The sequence below is a fragment of the Rhagoletis pomonella genome, unplaced genomic scaffold, assembly GCF_013731165.1.
Source record: "Rhagoletis pomonella isolate Grant_MI unplaced genomic scaffold, Rhpom_1.0 Rhpom_scaffold_00004, whole genome shotgun sequence".
Classification (NCBI taxonomy): Eukaryota; Metazoa; Arthropoda; class Insecta; order Diptera; family Tephritidae; genus Rhagoletis; species Rhagoletis pomonella.
Genome location: NW_023458558.1, coordinates 66,653,828 through 66,673,093, shown reverse-complemented (window position 1 = coordinate 66,673,093; position 19,266 = coordinate 66,653,828). Strand labels below are relative to the sequence as shown.

The 19,266-nt window shown below is 34.6% G+C and overlaps 1 protein-coding gene and 1 long non-coding RNA gene across 6 annotated transcripts in view; one reads left to right on the top strand and one right to left on the bottom strand.

Moving 5' to 3' along the window:
- The window catches only part of LOC118738009 (uncharacterized protein DDB_G0280205), a 98,677-nt gene extending 81,531 nt beyond the window's left edge, over nucleotides 1–17,146 (bottom strand). For all 4 annotated transcript variants that reach the window (XM_036468869.1, XM_036468877.1, XM_036468876.1 and 1 more), the window contains exon 1: nucleotides 15,834–17,146. In XM_036468869.1, the coding sequence (XP_036324762.1) occupies nucleotides 15,834–16,349 (516 nt within the window). In that variant the 5' untranslated portion in view covers nucleotides 16,350–17,146. The remainder of the gene's footprint in view (nucleotides 1–15,833) is intronic.
- LOC118738010 lies at nucleotides 14,293–15,083 on the top strand. 2 transcript variants are annotated; one of them, XR_004992867.1, is made up of 3 exons: nucleotides 14,293–14,542; nucleotides 14,702–14,806; nucleotides 14,859–15,083. It is a non-coding gene; the product is annotated as an uncharacterized LOC118738010 (long non-coding RNA). The 2 variants fall into 2 exon arrangements; XR_004992866.1 differs by having other exon boundaries at nucleotides 14,871–14,915.
- Nucleotides 17,147–19,266: the final 2,120 nt, after the last annotated feature.

Genomic DNA, 19,266 nt, shown 5'->3' with positions numbered 1-19,266 from the left:
TAAAATAAAATAAAATAAAATAAAATAAAATAAAATAAAATAAAATACAAATTAAATTAAATTAAATTAAATTAAAAATAACTGAATACATATAAGTCAGTAGAAACTGGAAGGTACATAGTAGGCAATATCTCTTGCGAAGCTTAACAGGCAGCTGATCTAATGCTTGGTTTTCATTAGGTCAAAATCACTGACATCAAAAACTGCCTTCATCTGACAGCTGTTCATTTGGTGTCAAATGCGTTTTCATTACATTTAAAAAACTGACCAAATGTCGATACCGCAGTGCATGTCAAAATAATGTCAGATGATTGACATTCCGTTTTCATTAAAGGTGCCAAATCCGAAGATGACATTTGATCAGCTGATAAGAGGAAAATTAATGAAGTGTGAAATACGAAATTAATAAACATATTAAAAGAAAAGGCAAATTACACATAAATAATGAATAGGAAAAAGACCATCGCAATAGCTTGTGCGGCACTTTGCTTGGTAACTACCTTAAAAGCTTGGAAAGAGAAAATGAGGCAACTGAGGAAGGTAAAGAAGTGGTGGATCAGACCAGGTCTGAGAAATAGAGACCGCTGTGGGTTTTATACTACGCTGCGTTTCAAGCTAGAAATTCAGGACCCAAAGTGGCTGAAAAATTTCCTCAGAATGAAGGTAGAAGATTTTGACTATCTTGTGGAGCGCCTCACGCCATACATCTGCAAAAAAACAACGAGTTTTAGAAAGCTGTCTAGAAAGACTAGCAGTGACTTTGCGTTAAGGCCGTTTTCACTTGGCTGTCATTTTATACGACCGTGCGTGGTCATACATGACAACGAACGCATTTGATGCCATATGACAACCCGTTTTCATTCAATGAAAACATTTGACGTCAAATATGACATAGTGAAAACCAAACATAACGCTTTTGGCTATAAGTTGATCATCTAGGTGGTGGGCTGCATTAAATTTTAGGAGGTAAAAGAGCAAACCGCAAGACGCTAGAAAATCGCATATGGGGCTATAAAACTGAATACCCAAAATTTTTCAAAAAAAAATCTGATTGAAAAGTTTGAAATTTTTGGGGGATTTTGATAAAATTTTTAGAATTTTTATAATTATTGTACAAACTTTGAAATGTGGATTTATATGGTGTGTGTTATATATTGCGCAAGACTTTTATACAAAAATATTAAACATCAAATAAACAAAGTAATATAGCCAAAACTGGTCAAAGTAAAAAGTTTCTATTATTTCTTCCACCACTGTATGTGGGGTAGAGAATTTGACTCAAAAAATGCAATTTCCAGCATTGTAAAATATGTAGTAAACAAAACACACTAAAAATTTATTTATTTGCTATATCACCAACGTGTATTTGTAAAATGTTTGAATAATTAAATCAACACAATCATAATTAAATCAATAGTTTTTGGTATTTAAGGCCTTATAACAATTATATTCAACAATCTTTCATTAAACAATAGTTTTCATCAAAAACGGTCTCAAGCTCAATAAATTTTTTGAATTAAACCTATAGCTAAAACACTTATTATTCATTTATTTAAAAGTTAAAACATATATTGGTAAATTTTTTCACTTTATGGTATACTTTTTGGTCCACAAAAAAGAGGTAACTGGCAACCATGCTAAAAGCTAATAAATTCAAGAAATAAATAAACCTAAATATTAAAGCTGCGCTAGCTAAGTAATTTAAGGTTCCAAACCATCAAAAACTAATCAAGTACCAGCCATAATAAATCCATAATAATTTCCTATTTACTTCGTCTGAGCTTCCGAAAAATTGCATACATATTCATAGACCACCATTTATTAGCTGTTAAAAATAAAACAAAAGATTGAGAGAAATCATTAGTATCAAGAACGAAGTAAAGACTATAGCAAATGCTTGAAAAAATCATTAAAAATTCATTGCAATGTGGGTGCATAAATATTCTATTCACCGAAGTGTAGAAAAGAGCACTTATGTATGTAGATATGTATGTATGTATGTAAGTAGTATTAGCTGGGAAATTCGAAAATTATACTCTCGTAAAATTACAATACAACGATAAACATCTTACAAAATTTCACATGATACTTAGAAGTAAATAAAAAACAATCGCAAGCGCGCTGCAGCACCCATCTAATGCAGGGTTTGAAAAACATAGACGAAACTCAGCAAATAAATGTACAGTATGCACATGAAAATTCTTCTCGAAATGCGCTACGAAATTTTAGTAGTATGTAATGCAACGGGAATGGTTTTCAATTTCGATTTAACAAACAAATGCTCAAATGCGATCAATAAAGCAAAGGGGAAAGTATTAAATAATAATTTATGTTCTTTATGTGCATGGAAATTGAAAACCGTTGAGTTCTCGGCGGTGCATTGGTGGTGGTGGTGGTGGCGGCAGCTACGACGACGATATGACAGCGTCACAAACAGATGTTAGTTTTATGTATGAATGCACTAACGTAAATACATTTGTATGTACATACATATATACAATAGCAAAGCAATCACACACCAACTGCACCAAATCAGTCATAAAATCCACGCTGAATCACATCAACCGCAATCAAATTCGAATTGACTAAATTTTTGCTTCTTCTTCCACTTCTGTGTGGGAAGGTACAACTTATCAAATATGTATTTACTAGGGCTGGGAGTTCTTTCCGGATTTATAGAACATCCGGGTATCTGATTAAAAAATTCGAATATCCGGATAACAAAAATGAGCGCATATCCGGATTTTCAAATCTTATTGCATTAAAATAACAATTGTTTGTGTATTAATGAAGTGGTGTATTATTTATTTAGCAACTCTATAAATTCAGTAATTTCAAGAAAAAATTTACGAATCCGTTTAAAGAAATATCCAAATGAAGAGATATCACAGGATATCCGTATAACAACCTTAGTATTTACAAACACACAAATGAAAGTGTGCACCTTATATTAGATGTTTTTTGAGTACTTACGCAGTTTTATAGCCCATTCAATTTTAGTTTGATAATGTGTTTCAAAGTGGCTTAAAATTACAGTTGATTTTTTAGAATTTATTTAAAAAACACTCACTAATATTTGCAGAAATTAAATTTGTACAAAACCACGCTAACAAAGTAAAATCAAGAACAACTCTGTCACACTGTAAAAATTTCTTGTGATTTCAATCGCTACCAGAATTTTCGTTTGTACACAGTTCTTGCATGAAATGTTTGAAAAAGTACAGTCATTCAGGCAAGTTCTGAAATTCACTCAAGTTCACTTTGAATCCAAATTTTGGTGTTCTGTGTTTCTCGTTTTTCATGTCAAATGCACCGGAGTTAATCAGGGACAGCCCTATTGAGAATTTGATTAAGAAACACGCTATCTTAGAATTTAGTTGAAGATCTCACTTCAAAATGTATTAAAAATCGGCTGATGTAAGGCGTTTTTGAATCGGCAGCTGAGCGTTCGGCGTTCTTCAACCAAATTCTGAAACAGGGCATTCTTGAAAATTTTTTTGAAATGGGGCATTTTCGAACTGGCTACCGAGATATGTCGTTGTTCCACTCAGCAGTCGATATGTAAGTATGAACATCTTCTATATCTATACAATAATAAAACTTTAGAAAAGCCGTGTCTGTACATTTAAAATTTACTTATTTTAATGACAGAAGGTGATGCAGGGAATATAATATGTAGGATACATTTTCACCATTTTTAGAATTGTTTTCTGTATGTTGTAAACTCGCTAATCTCCGAAACTGTTGAATGGCTTTTCATGGGGCTTTGACTGGGGATTAGACAGTAACCTCGGACATAACATAGGGTATAAAACATGTGCTATGGCAAAGGAGCGTGGCACATCCCATACGCGTGAAATGTTAAATCAGCTGTAACTTCGGAACCTTAAGTCACGTGACTTTGAATTTGGTGTGAAAATCTATGCTAAATGCAATCAAGTGTGTTTCGGGCGCCATCTGTCCGTATCTGGAGTCGAGATATTTAGAGAATTCGTCTTTATCGTACGAGCTGAATTAACGGGTATTAACTTTATGATAAGAACTACTTCTGCAAAAATGAATCCAAACATAGATGGCGCTGGAATCAATGTATTTCCCCCTAGGAATTTAGATGACTTAATGATGGATGGAGTTTTTGCTTAGCAACACTATTTGTGTATTGGTCAACACAAAAGGGCTTATCAGACGTAGCGAAACAAGCCGCATATTTGCTAGTACATATATAAAATATATCCACATTAAAATATTTGCAAATTATCAGCAACTGTAAAAGTTGCAAGAAAATATAATCAGATATGCGAAAACAATTGTGTCTAGATAATAATTTCAATTTGATCAAACGAATAACAAATTTATAGAACACTGTGAAACGAAGGTAAAAGCAGCGTTTGTGTGGACAGCAATGAGTCAAATCAAATTTTAGTGAACTTACTGATAAGATACAGGTGTTTTTCACAATCTGCGTTGAGAATTAGAAAGCAAATGTAATTAAAATTTGCACATCTTGCAAGTGAAGAAAATAGTAGTATCCAATTAAGAATCAGTCTAAAAATGAAGTAACTAAAGGGTGGCATACACCTGCGGCCAACTTAGTTTTTTCTGTGTTAGCTTACACAGAACCTTGGTGTGTTAGAGCGACGGCAAAAACAAATGGAAAACTGTGAGCCAAGGAATGGTAAAAAAGAAACCCCAACTATGACAGGCCTCCGTTGTAGGCATAGAAAACTTATTAAACAAATTCAACAAATTTTAAACTTTTTAATGTGAACAACAAACATTCCAAAAAATCAACGCCACTTTATAACCGACTTCACAAAAAGGAAAAAAGTTATCAATTCGTGGGAATATTGTTTTTATGTATGTTACCGCATAACTTTGGACCTCACAGGTGGGGTCCCATATTAATTTGGTTTAAATCCAATAATCGGCTCATGAAGAAATTAACGATAATCTTTATATGAGAATTGATGTCAAAACCAAAATTTTGCTTAAAAATTACTTGTAAATTGCGCTTGTTGGTTTGTTTCAAGAAGTAAGAGGGGCAAATCCCATTTCTCAAATTTCTTGTTATAAAAATTCGAGAATTTCAATTACATAAATAATTTTTGCCATTTTTGGTTAACCATTTCTCGGATTTGGCTCGGTTTAAGAGAAGCTCTAGACAAAAGTGTTGTCAGCAAAAAAATATTATATTCTGAAAAATATTTCAAACGATATCTTATTGGATATTTCCTGGAAGGAAAGTGATACTAATCGGTTTCGAGGAATATATTTTTCCACATAAAAAAGATGCCGTTTACAATATTTGGGTACCTACTAGGGTGTTCGATTATTCGCCTTTTCTCGAAAACCGAGTTTCGAGTTGTCCGCAACATGTCAATTTGTAAAAAAACCGGGTTTCTATTTGCAAACTAAGAAAAAACCGCATAAATCGGTGGTATTTTTTTCTATTAATCGTTACCAAACATACAATATGACCGCTAGAAATAGTTATAATTTGGATTATAAGTAAAACAGGAAAAATTTGTGAAAAATTCACGTAAATGGGGTTCACCGATCTTATCCAGATTAAATCGCTAAAACAAAAATCCTTTGTTAGAAAAGCACTAGAGGATGTCGGATCGACTGACTTGGAGAGACTGGGTTCAACTATACAAATATAGTATATTATCGACAGACATTTCGTCAACTCTAGTCCCTTAAATTTCATCATCGGAAACCAACGACATCTATCGCAGACGAAAGGATCGAGTTGCTTCGTGAGCCCCGCGATACCTTCACACAACTCCATTAAGAATATTGTAGCAGGTTAAACTGGACTGTCACTCCAGCAACACCCCCAAAAACTCTTTGGGGAACTTGTATGCTGCTACAACAACAACAACATATCAAAAATCCGATTTACTCGGTATTCGAAAAATCAAGATTTCAAAACAACCGCCTAAAAATATTCAAAAAACCGGTTTAGGAAAGCCGACTCAATCACCCTGGTACCTAGATATATTTGTATAGACATACATGTTTATACATACAGTTGTCCACAAAATAATAGGAGTGGGATATTTTAACCTGTTTTGGCTATTTGTCTTTAGTTTATTTAATGTTTCGTATTTTTTTGTAAAAGCCTAGCTGGTAATACAACAAACACCATATAAATTTACATTTTCAAGTTTGTACAAAAATTATAAAAATTCTGCAAATTTTCACCAAAATTTCAAACTATTTAACCAGAATCTTTAGAAAATATGTTGGTATGCAGTTTTGTAGCCCATTCAATTCTAGTCTGAAGAAGTGCAAGTTTCAAGCTGCTAAAAAATTCCGTTGATTTTTGAGAATTTTTTCGGTTGAAGGTGTTTTACGTTTTTTCCATACAAAGTATGTTCGACAATTTTCTTTTATATGGGGACAGTGCCAGCAAAAAAAATTGCCAAAAATCAACGGAATTTTTTAGCAGCTTGAAACTTGCACTTCTTCAGACTAGAATTGAATGGGCTATAAAACTGCATACCAGAATTTTCTCTGAAGATTCTGACTAAAAAGTTTGATATTTTGGTGAAAATTTACAGAATTTTAATCATTTTTGTACAAAGGTTGAAATCTGAATTTAGTCGTTGTTTGTTGTATACCCAGCTTGACTTTTGTATAAAAATAATAAACATTAAATAAACAAAAGGCAAATAGCAAAAACTGACCAAAATAACGCACTCCTATTATTTTGTGGACCACTGTATGTATGTTTGTTTTCATATAGCCGATTTGTTTTCCAGCATTCTGTGTATTACGAGTTTTTTATGGAAGAATTTGTCAACTTATCAGCGTGAAGTGCATATAAAATAATCGTGCGTATATGGCAAGACATACTTAATGTCGAAATGTATAGCCGAATGTTGACTCAATGATTGGGTCGAATTTCATATTTATGAATGTACAAGTGTATGTATGTGGGTGTGCAAGTACTTGCAACTGTTAACTTAATCGAATATCTGTGAGAGGCAATTGACGAATGAAGGAAGGAAATCGCGTGGGACAAATGCCAAGCCCGCTGTGTATGCGTAAGCATTTTGATGTGGGTGCAAGGTGTGTTTGTTTAAAGAAGAAAAAAGAATAATAAAGATAACAGCATTTGAAAATTGAGCACAGTGTAAAAATATATACATAGCTCTGCCCATGAGCGATACATTCTTCTACAAGTGTTGAGTATAAAAGTTCAATGTAAAACTATAGTAAAAGCAAAGTTTTTTGATATCAGCTGTAATTAATTTAAAATCAAAAAAATTAGTGTGCCCCAACTGTGTTTGTAGGATAAATAAACGATTTTCACTTTTAGATTTCGTTGAGTAAACAAATCAGCGGCAGCTACGCTATCTCCTCGAATCGATATTGTACAGCCAAGCCTAAAAATCAACACAATCAACGCCAACACCAATATGTACTCCAACAACGTAACTACCCTGCAGTGAAAAATTATCAATTGTTAAAACTAACCAACTTATAGTTAGCTTTTTGGCGAGATTTCGATTAATACCTCACTTTTAATTAGCTATGACAAAACCAACTTAAAGTGAATTGTAAAGTCGTGCAGGAGTCATGCAGACGCAATCGGGAGTTGGTTTTCTTTACAAGTTTCTATTAAATGTCCTCATATAAAAATTACTTTCAATACACTTTTTTTCTGAACTTCGCAGATTCTTTTTCATATTCAGGACAAATAAAAGGAAGATCGAAATTTTATACTATCATTTTGAAGTTATGTCTGACGGTGTTCGAATATGGGGCCACCCAGAGCAGAATATGTAAACAAATATGAAATGTAATAAAATAAAGTAAATAAATAAGTATATAAAAAAGTAAAAAAACAAAAAAAAATTGTTTTTCTTATTGATATTTTATGCCCAAAAGTAGTTAGTTACAAGTTAGTTGACATGTAAATCAGAGGTATCCAGGTCTGACTTTTTTGCGGCCATCGCCCCACAAAAGTAGTTAGCTTTTTTCGAACAAAATACACAGTTAATAGTTAGCACTAGTGTTCGCGTAAACAGACTAAAGTTAGGTATAAGCTAACGTCACTCCCTGCAGGGTATTCACCAGTCGACACTCACAAAACACCGCAGGAAACCGGCAACAAAGCAAGTAACCTCAATTCTCATTTTTAGCCGACAATGATTTTTCGGTTGCAGCGGCTGCCGCTAATTATTGCTGGAAAAGCGAAAAAGGCCCGCCGCATGCAGTGAGTCTGGCTAAAATTAAAAACTTGCACATATGTACATACATACATACTTATTTATATAAGCATATGTACGTCAAAAATCAGTTATATTGATAACAACTATTTGCAGCTACTGGTTGTCGGTCGCCGATTGCCAATTCGCAGGTTATTTGTATCGTTGATTGTGCGATGCGATGCCGCTGATGACTGCAAAGGCGGCCATCGGAAATGTGGTAGTTGATAGCTGGTTGTTAGCTGGCGGTTGGCTATTGATAATGAAGTCGGTGGTAGCCTGCCGCTTCAAGCCTACACATGCCATGCCCGCGCGTCACAATTCAGCGACTTGTTTGTACTGCGCTTTTGTGGCGGCAGTCATTCAAACATTTTCGGATTTGGGTGCGCACCATAGCGCATCGCTCGAGCTACGGCAGCAAATAGGTGGCTGGGGTAGAAATCCAGCTTAAAGCGCACCCACTGTTACAACATGCGACGAAGCGTTGAATGGCAGCGTGGCACAAAAAAACACACACACACACAAAATACTGCTTTCATACCAACTTCCATTGGAACGTGTACAACCAAGCAACGGTGCAAAAAGCGCAAGTGAAGCATAGCGCGCAAGCGCACATACAGTGCATACCTACTATCCGGGCGCTTTGATGAGTTGCGGATACGGCACCTGTACTTATGTGAAGTTATTTGTTGTTGGCAGAAGCTCATATGATGCGTATCGTGGTACAGCATGTAAATACGAATATCCAAGGAGCAGCATGAACAAGTCAACAACAAGTCGAAAAATGCATACACCTATCATCAACAGAAACTATTATCAGCACCAGCAAAGCATATCAATCATTTATATGTATTTCATTCAGCATTGAGTAAAATTATTTTATTTTTTAATAACAGACCGTGGATAGATTTAAAAATAACAGAGTGAACCTGAAAAAATTAGCGCAAGTTTGTAGGTTACATTAAATTGTGTAGTGATTGTGATTTCGAAGATTACTACAAGTTTGTTCAGCCGAACAATGTCCCGCATTGTGTTGTATGGCTGTTCTAAGGCCCTTATTTAAACAAGGAGCCCCATTTCACGGCAAGTGTACTAATATTGGAGACAATACGAAAGTTGAATAAACAATTTTATTATGAATTATCGACAAATGTCTTATAGAACTTAGTGCAGCTAAGCCAAGGGCGGTAACAAATAATTTAAGAGGTAGGGATATTAAGCTTCCTTTCAAATTCGACTCGGGTGTTGTGGAGCTTAAATAAATCAGTTGTTATTGGTATTATATGTACAAGATTTCTGTGGCCAAAATTCTGGACATTTCTAAAGCATCGAATCTGAACATACAATTTTGCTTTTTTAGATAAAACATCTTTTAATACAGTTTTATTTCAAACAGAAAAAAGAGAAAAAATTGAAAAATTATCGCAGAAATGTATACACACAAGATATACGGTGGCGAAAATGTAAATAGGGAAAATACATTTTAGCAAGTTTTGACTAATTTTCATTGTTTAAAAAATGTTTATTAATTTTTTATGAAAATACAACTTACTATATAAAAAAAAAACATGCAAATCAAAATTTCAAACTGTAGACTATTTATAAAAATTTCAGGAAATTTGACAAATGTTGATCAAAATTTTAAACATTTTAATAAGATTTTTTAGAATTGTCTTGAGTATGCAGTTTTGTAGCCCATCTAAGAAATCGAATTAAAAAACTCAAAATTCTGATGCAACTTTGTCCAATTTAGCTAATTTTTGTGCAAGGTTTGAAATTTTGACTTGCATTGTCTTTGTTAGATAATACAAAATAAGCATTAAATAATCGAAAATGGAATAGCCAAACAATGCTAAATTGTCTCTTGCCTATGTATAATTTCGGCACTATATCTACAGCTTATTCACTCTGATAAGATACAGATTACAGGTTTTTTGACTGGCCACTGTAGGCTCAGAGGGCACCGGTATAAACTAGGTATCTAGTCCAGAGACTTGTGTCGCTTTTGCGACGCGGCCAGGGAGACTCCCCTACACCTTCTTATGGAGTGTGAGGCCGTCTGGCCAAAGAGGAGCACATATACTCACTGTCCCCGGAGTATATTATGAAATTTATAGACACTCTGGGGTTAGTCGAGGTGTTGTGATGAGCTAGGGGAACAATAGACCAACCGGTCGTAGTGTCATATTCAACTATCTATCTATCTGCAGCTAATATTTTTCATATCCATGATTTTTTTGAGGGAATTAGTATTTATTATTTTTTATAATTTCACTAAATTCAAGTTAAACCCGTTTAATTAAAAAAATAATAATTAACAAATAAATATAAAAACCCTAAAAAAAATTAGAATCAAAATCAGGCTTTAATCGGCACAAATATGAAAAATCTGGACAAATATGCAATCGGCACAAATATGAAAAATCTGGACACTTATAGGTCGCGACTTTTAAAAAATATTCGGAGGGACAATTTTCTGAAAATCGACACTGTCCCTTCTAAATCGGTACGAATGATATCGGTAATTATATGTACTAGCACCTAAATGGGATGCATGGTGCTGGTAACGTAAAACCATATATTGTGAAGTCATAAGGAAAGGTTTCTACAGTTGTGTTTGTATACTCATTTCTAGTAAAATCCAGTAAAAGTTTTTACGAATGTTCATGCTTTGGCGTTTTACAACAACTTGCACAGTAGGGGGAATTGAGAGAGCGAAAAATGGCAGCCGAAGTTGCAAGTTTTTACTGGATTTTACTGGATAAATTTTTACTTGTAAGTATTTGCCAGTACGAAAAACAGTTGATCGCATATTCTGTATCACGAACGATTCGTCTGCAGAGGAATGCTTCAAAAATTTATCCGGCGGCATCATTTTAGCCGGTTTGAATGCAACCGAGACCACTGCAACGTAATGTATGAAAAGCAAGACGAAGACGACCGATAGAGTTTAAAATCGCAATTAGAGAGGTTGTCGTCTGCAGACGAATCGTTCGTTCTGCCTATCGTTCGTGATACAGAATAAGGGCCTTAAACTAATAAGGAAACTGTTTATTTGTTTTTATTGTTAAAATTGGCAAAATAAACCTATTTAAATTAAAATATATTGTTTTATTTGGAATTTGCTGCGAATAAACAAGCTATTTATCAGCTGTACTTATCTGAAACTTGAAAATTACTACTGGATTAGCGTTCGCGTACTTTTTTGAATATTTTTTACTATGAGAGCGAAGTCTCAGAAATTAAGTTACTGGAGAGTTGCTGGCAAGGTACTGGATAATTTGTAAATAAACACAACATATCTCCTGTGACACCCTCAAAAACAAGTAGGTAGTAGTTACTTAGTTTTGTTGTTCCCTCTATTTTCAAGTTCGTGAAGGAAGTACCTTTGAGGCACTTCCATCCGTTTTCTCCAGCTGTCTTAAAGTAAAATTGAAATACCAAAAATGATTGAGAAAAAATCAACAAAAATTAGTTAGACAAACGCTTAATTTTCTCCACTTAAAAAAAAAAACAAGTTACTCAACGTAACGATAGTTCACTTATCTGAGCTTTGCCGCGCAGTACACAGGGTAAATTAATAGTTTTGGCCCGGTTATTCAAGTTTTGCTTAAACCAATCCTTGAAAAAGGTAAAAAAAAAACAGCATCCAAACCTCATTATTATGATTACGTTGAAACAAATTTTTAATATTTGTATGCATATTTTTTAAGCTTAAACTGTCATCTAAGGGATTTTTTTCAATAAGTTCTGCAGTCTAATATAAATATGTATGTACATTAGGGTGCCTTTTTTGCGACTATTGTTTTTTTCACTCCTACGTCGGAATTTTGTGGAAAACACTTAAAAATACTACCTGAAAATTGGACCCCTTAATATTAACGTTAATGGCTGGTTTCTTTAACTCAACTTAACTTAGTTTAGCCACGTTAGCCTACGTTTTACACAGCTCATTCTTGACTAAGTCAAGAAAAAAGGCTTAACTAAGTTAAGTTGAGTAGGAGAAACCAGCCCTAAGTACTCGCACGACAGTCGGGTCTACGTAACCGGAACGACCCAGATTTATATCTGGCCAAGGACTGTCACTCCAGCAACACTCCCCAAAAAGTCTTTGGGGAATTTGTATGCTGCTACAACAACAACAACAACTCGCCCAAGGTGTGCAAAGATTTCCCATATAAAATACACGTAAACTTTGATTGTTTTTCTCCAAAGTTCTATATCTCAGAGGAATTTTCTAGTATAATCAATGATCAATGATGGGTTTTCTTCAGAATTGAACGCTTTACAAAAGTGTCCATTGCTGTGTACCTAATTCTAACTCCCACCAGCGAGGTAGTACGGGTCGCAAAACCCAATTTTTTCATGATATTCTCGTTTTTTGCGCCTATCTCGAAAATAACAACAGCTACAGAAGAAATATAAATGACAAACTTTTAGGACATTCAATTTCATACAAAAAAGTTCTACAACACCAAATCGCTAATATCCTCATTTCTTGAGCTATTGGGCCTTGAAGTTGATCAACAATTTTCACTATTTAGCTCAATAATCAATGAAAATTCCACACTACCTCAATTTCCGAGCCCAATATCTCAAGAAATATCGATATTAGCGATTTGGTGTTTTTTGTAGGAAATTGAATGACCTACAAATTTGTAATTTGTAATTTTTCTGTACCTCGCGTTATCTACGAGATAGTGGAAAAAACCGGAATTTCATAAAAATATTGGGTTTAGTGACCCGTACTAACTCGCTGATGGGAGTTTGAGTTACGCCACAATGAACACTTTCGTAGAACGTTCAGTTCAGAACAAAACCCATTATTGACCACGATTATACCATAAAATGCCTCTGAGCTATAGAGTTTTGAAGAAAAACAATCAAAGTTTACGTGTATTTTATATGTGAAATCTTTGCACGCCTAGGGCAAGTACTTAATGTTATTATTAATGGTTTTTTTAGGTGTTTTCCAGAAAATTTCGAGGTAAGTAGGAGTGAAAAAATCAAGTCGCAAAAAAAACACCCTAATGTACATATATAATACGACTATGTCAGTTTTCTTAGCTCGCTTGGGGCACGCAATGCACTTGCACGCATATTTTTAACGCATATACCTATGTATGTATAAGTACGTGCCAACGTAAATAAATTCAGACAAATTTTCCAGCAGCGGTTCAGCAAGTGCACCATTACCAATTACCAAAGCAACACATGTTTTCGGGAGCAATTTCCAGTGCTTTCCACTTTGCGGCGAAGCGATGACAACAGCAACTATGCTTTTGTTGGAAAAATCGGGTGTGTTGCACCCGCTCTTCCGCATATGTATGTATGTGCTCGCACATATTCATTTGTAGGTTTTGTTCCATTTCATAAGCACAACAAAAGTTATATGTATCTTTATGAATATGTACAAATATGTATGTATGTATGCATGTCGAATGTATGTATGGATATACATATGTACTTATGTATGTACGTACAATGTATTTGTATATACATATATGTACTATATATAGTGCATTTGTAAGTACATATGTATGTGCATACATATGTATTTGCATAGGCACATTCATTTACATAAATAATGTTGATATGGACAGTTTTAACTATGGGCCAAGAGTATGGCAAAAATTAAATGAACTACCATGGTCGTTGTTGTGGTATATACTTAGCTGCAGGTGGTAGGGGTGGTATTATTATTGTTATTATTATGTATTGGCATTGGTGCGGTACTGGCAGCTATAGCTGTCGTTGTCATCGGGTGATCGCACTGGCCTCTTATACAACAGACGGAGGCAATCAGCCAAGCATGAACTCCAACAGAAAGCGGGTAACAGCAACCAGAGCAACTTGAAAAACAATACAACAACGAACTTTAGCTCTAGTGCCAACATGAAAAAAGTTTAATTAAATGTATAAAATAACAGATGCATTCATGTATCGAAACTACATATGTAATATGTATATATTTAGTGCAGAGCACACACAAAAAGTGAATTAAAATATATTCGTATGTATGTACTAAATAAGTTTGTTTGTATGTACATGTGTATGTAAGTACATGTATTGGAAAATAATGTATGTACATTAAACTGCAGTAAAGTAAAAAATATGGACGCAAAATAATTTTAGATGCAGCAGGTGCGCAGCGAAGCACTTCAACAAATTACCGCTTTTTAGAGCTTTACAACGTTGCTTAATGAGGATGGAATGGCTCAGGGGCGAATAAGATACCAACAAATCAAAATACGTAAACTATTGTCAATCAGACCGGAAGCTAATTTTGAAAAAAAAAAAAATTTGTTGAAATAGAAGAGCAGGTGGGATGTTATCATCATTCATTTGATACCATTGCAACAAAAAAAAAATTTGTCCGGAATCGTAGGACCAAAAAAGTTTTTGTAAAGGCTCCATGTCGCAGTGTCGCGATCACATATCCCAAAGTCAACGTGATCCAATTTCGTTATAATTCATTACAGGCTTTTCATGTATGGCAGAAAGAAGAAATCTGATATATGGCAAAGAAGATACAAGTACCCTGGTGAGCGGAGAACTTAAAAGAGCTTCGATTTTAATGAAATTTGGTACGTAGCTTTATGTTATTTCAATCAGTAAAAATATGACAATTTGGTACAGATCGGTTTTCAGACACGGCCCACCACATAATCAAATGTTCGTAAAAAAGCGATAATGAAAAAAAAATTAAAAAAGGCATATTTTTTACCGCAGATAGTAAGAATGTAATAACTTCTAAAAATGCAGACCCAGCCGCCAATTTTTCGTTTTCTATATACAGTGGTGGAAAAATAAACAAGACACGACATTTTAACAAATTTTTCTTATTTTTCATTATCTAACAAAAACCATATAAATTTATATTTGAAACTTTGTGCAAAAATTATATGATTCTGCAAAATTGATGCTATATTTTCAAACTTTTAATCAGGTTTTAAAGAATATTTTTGAGTATGCAGTTTTATAGCCTATTAAATTTTAATAGAATAAAGAGCAAGTTTGAAGTTCCTAAAAAATCGCGTTTCTATTATTTTATTTATTTCTTTTTCTATTCCGAATGTATTACGTACATTTTTCCATACAAAAAAAATTGTCGAACATACTTTTTATGGAAGAAAATGTGTTAAAAAATGCCAAAAATCAATGCGATCTTTTAGTACGTGTCACTTTGACAGGTTATAACTCCCATAGTTTGCATTATTTTTCCGTAAAATTTAAAATTTTTCTTATCCCCATTTTCACCAATCAATTTTAATATTTATCAGACTATTAAAATTTAAACTCGTACAATTCTGTTCGGAAAATCTGTTAGTTTTTTATTGTATTTTTGTTATGGCTTTATAACTTGTTAGTTGAGCCAAATAATTATCCGGCCTTGTATAAGTTTATGAGTAGATAACTTAAATTTCAAAAAAAAAAAAAACAGGCTGATAAATTTTAAATTGATTGGTGCAACCGGACATTAGTTAAGATTCTTATCAATTAAATCCGTTAAATGTGTCGTCTGCGAAAATTTAATTACCTTGCTACAATATGTGTTATTATTGCATAAATAAAGGTTAGACAAATTTGCAATTTGGTTTAATATTCACTTACCTTATGACCCAATACACCTGCAGCTGCAACTGCAACAGCCTCTTTGGCCACACCCACGCCATCGGCTGAAATGGCGTGTGTAGACGGCGACGTCGCGTAAACGAATAGTGGCAGGGAATTGAAGTTACGCAAAATTTCGCCACAGTTCTTAAAGCGCCGACACAAAAACAGTTTTTGGCCACAAAGACGAGTCTCTGGTGCATCATTCACGACCATTACTGACAAAGTGGTGGCAGCAGGTGTAGCTGACGTTGCTTCTGCTTCCGCTGGTCCCGTATCCGAACCGGGTGCGATATTATTTGTTTTCATTTGGGTGTGTTGCTCCACTTCGTCAATTACCTCCTGCACAGCTGTCTGTGTGACGCACCCATTTTTTGTCGATGCATCTTCCGCCACAATATTAACAACATTATAGTTTGTTTGTTGATGTTCAGCTTCACCAGCCTCTGCTAGTTGTACTTGTTGTGGGTGTTTCGATGCATTTTCTGCCTTTGCCATCGGCGTAGTTGTAGCCATGCTAATTTCTTGTTAACTTTTATGGCAATACTAGGTGTATAAAAAAGTACACGCAGACTTGGTCGGAATGAATGAGCGCTGCTGTGCGTGGTATGCTTGTGTGACTTGGACGGTTTCTAAATGATGATGCATTGCCATGCTGACGACATGTATGACAAGCTATCTGACATTGGACAGGTTTACATAGGCAGAGCAGTACAGATTATTCACTTATCCTACATACAGAAGAAATCTTCTAAACTTGGTTTTGAGGTTTTACAATGTTCTTTACAACGAAAAATTTGGCAACTACTGAAATTGGCCAAAAGAGTCGACCATAAAACGAAGATTTGCACGAAACAAAGAAAGAGATCGGTAGGTACTGCATACGACAGATGTGCCCAAAACGGAGTAACAATCGCGTCAGCAGAATTGGTCTTTTTTCGATTTTTCATTACCGGAACAATACGTTGTTAAAGAGTGCACCTTTACAAATACATTGGACACTTTCTTTGTTAACTTAAGCTTCCTGGAGCTTATTTAGGTTCAAGCTATAAATTTTAAATTACATATTTCAACACTTTCACAGCACAACCACTTTTTTCCCCAAGCCAAACAATTTCTCTGGCCCATGGAAACGCCCAACACACAATAACCAAAGCAAATATATAAATGTAAATAATTGCTGACAAAAATTAGATATTGCAAGGAAGTTGATTTTTGATGGTTTTTAGTTACTTGCTTTTCGCAAATTTCCAACTATAAAAACTGAAAATTAAATATTCGGCTGCTCACCTCGCGAGTCGAAATCAATCAAAGAAAACAACACTGGAAACAATGAATGTCAGAACAGGGATAGATCACAAAACTTCCACTGGAATGCATTACCGGACGTCACTGGGATGCACTACCGGAAGTATAGGGTGATAAATAAATCTTCTCCTCATTTTGTGCTCTGCCAGAGTTAATGTAAAATTAATAAAGCTAAAGAATGTTCTCTACATCGTTATTCAAACTTGGATATAACAAAATTTGTTAGAATGCATAATTATGAGAATAAAAAATAACGTGTTTTTGTAATAATTATTATTTTATTTAATAAAGCTTCTTCTAAAAAATTAGCTAACGGGATTTACATCCAGAATTCCTCAAGTCATTCATTCGAATATTCTCAAAATCCCGTCAAGATCGGTTATCTCTTTCACACCAATGTTGTTTTGTATGTGACGCCTGTAGGTAATGCAGTCCACGGATACAAACTAATATTACATTTACATTGGACCAAAATACGTGATTTGAAATCAGTCATTTGAAGGTGTTTACTCTGCTTGATCCGCATTTGCTTTGACTTCTCATGAAATGAAAAGGGAAGACAAAAACAAAATGTATGTAAACAAACACTACATTTATTATATTGTTAACGCTTTTTGGACACAAAAAGGCAATTATTCTTTGATTAAACTAAAAATGTGTAAAGCTCTTGTATAAATTAACAATTTTTACACACAAATTTCAAAGATTTATTTATTTCGTTGTGTTTGTTTTGTGTTTGAAAAATTCCAAATGTCAAAGACAAAAGACAAACCAAAGCTTTTGTGGAACTTTTGTTTCTGAGTGCGTTCAATATAATAGTACGGCAATTGGAAAGCATTTGTTTCGTGATTTTGTGTAAATGCGTCGAAATGCGTCATTCTGGAAATGTGAATTTGTATGGAGAAATGCGTGATTTGGCCTCGCATTTGAGGTTTCTCGCCCAAATGACGCATTTGGGCTCAATGTAAATGTAATATAAAGTGGAGTATTTTCGTTACATGCATTAAGGGCCGCGTGTACTTGGGTATAACTACGTTTATACGCACGTCTTATTTGCAAATAACAATTTGCAAATGGTACACGCTGAGTTAATTTTTTATTTGCAAATAACTAAATCACGCAAATAAATATTGATTAGTGATACCATTTGCAAATAAGCACAAGACGCTGCCATTTTTAGGTCTATTTTCTTTTTCGATGCTCATCTTATTGCCTTTTTATAATCAAGACGTTGCCATTTTTAGTTTTATTTTCTTCTTCGATGGTCATATAACAGTGAGTTAGGTATTTGCAAATCATTTTTATTTGCAAATAGCTTACGTATTAAGGGCCGTATAGTATCAAGAATGATAGAATACAAGATTGCGCCGTCCTGGGCGTTGACATTTTTGTACCACAAGTAAACAACGAATAGAGCGAAAAGAAGAACGAGTTGAAACTGCCAAAGCAGTTCACTTTACAGCGAAAAACGTGTTTTAATTTTGCTAAATGCGAAAATATTGCATTTTTCACCTAATCTATTAGAGAACAGTGAACATTTTAGTGCACTCCATTGCTTTGCAATTGAGGCTGCTTCAGCAAACGTTTTAGTACACCCCATTGCTTTGCAATTAAGGCTGCTGCAGAAAACTGCAGCAGCATCTCTGCGGGATTGATTAGTTAACTTGCTAATGGAGGCTGCGTGGAGCAGAAACAAAATCATTGTGAGGAATTGCTGTTAATATAATAATAGAGAAATATTTCGGGAACGGCTTTGCCGTGCCCTATGTACACAAAATGCCGCGATTCGTCCCAGCGCTACACTTGCATCTACGCTTCTTGCATCTTGACGGCTGTCGCAATTTAACACACATCACTTCATTGTATTCGTTTTTACGCAGTCTTCAACTCAAAAATCACTCACAAATTGCAAATTAACACAATTCAAACTGATTTTTCACTTATAATTCATATTTCTCTTTCGCTGATTTGTAAACAAAGGTTTATTTACAAGTTACCACAACTGTCAAAATCGGCAAAACCAAAGTAGCGGTACCACTGACGGCGCCACCTTTGTTCGCTGCACCGTGGTATAGTATTGTGGCGAATACTGCGGCAACACAAAGCGAACAACGAGAAATAGGCA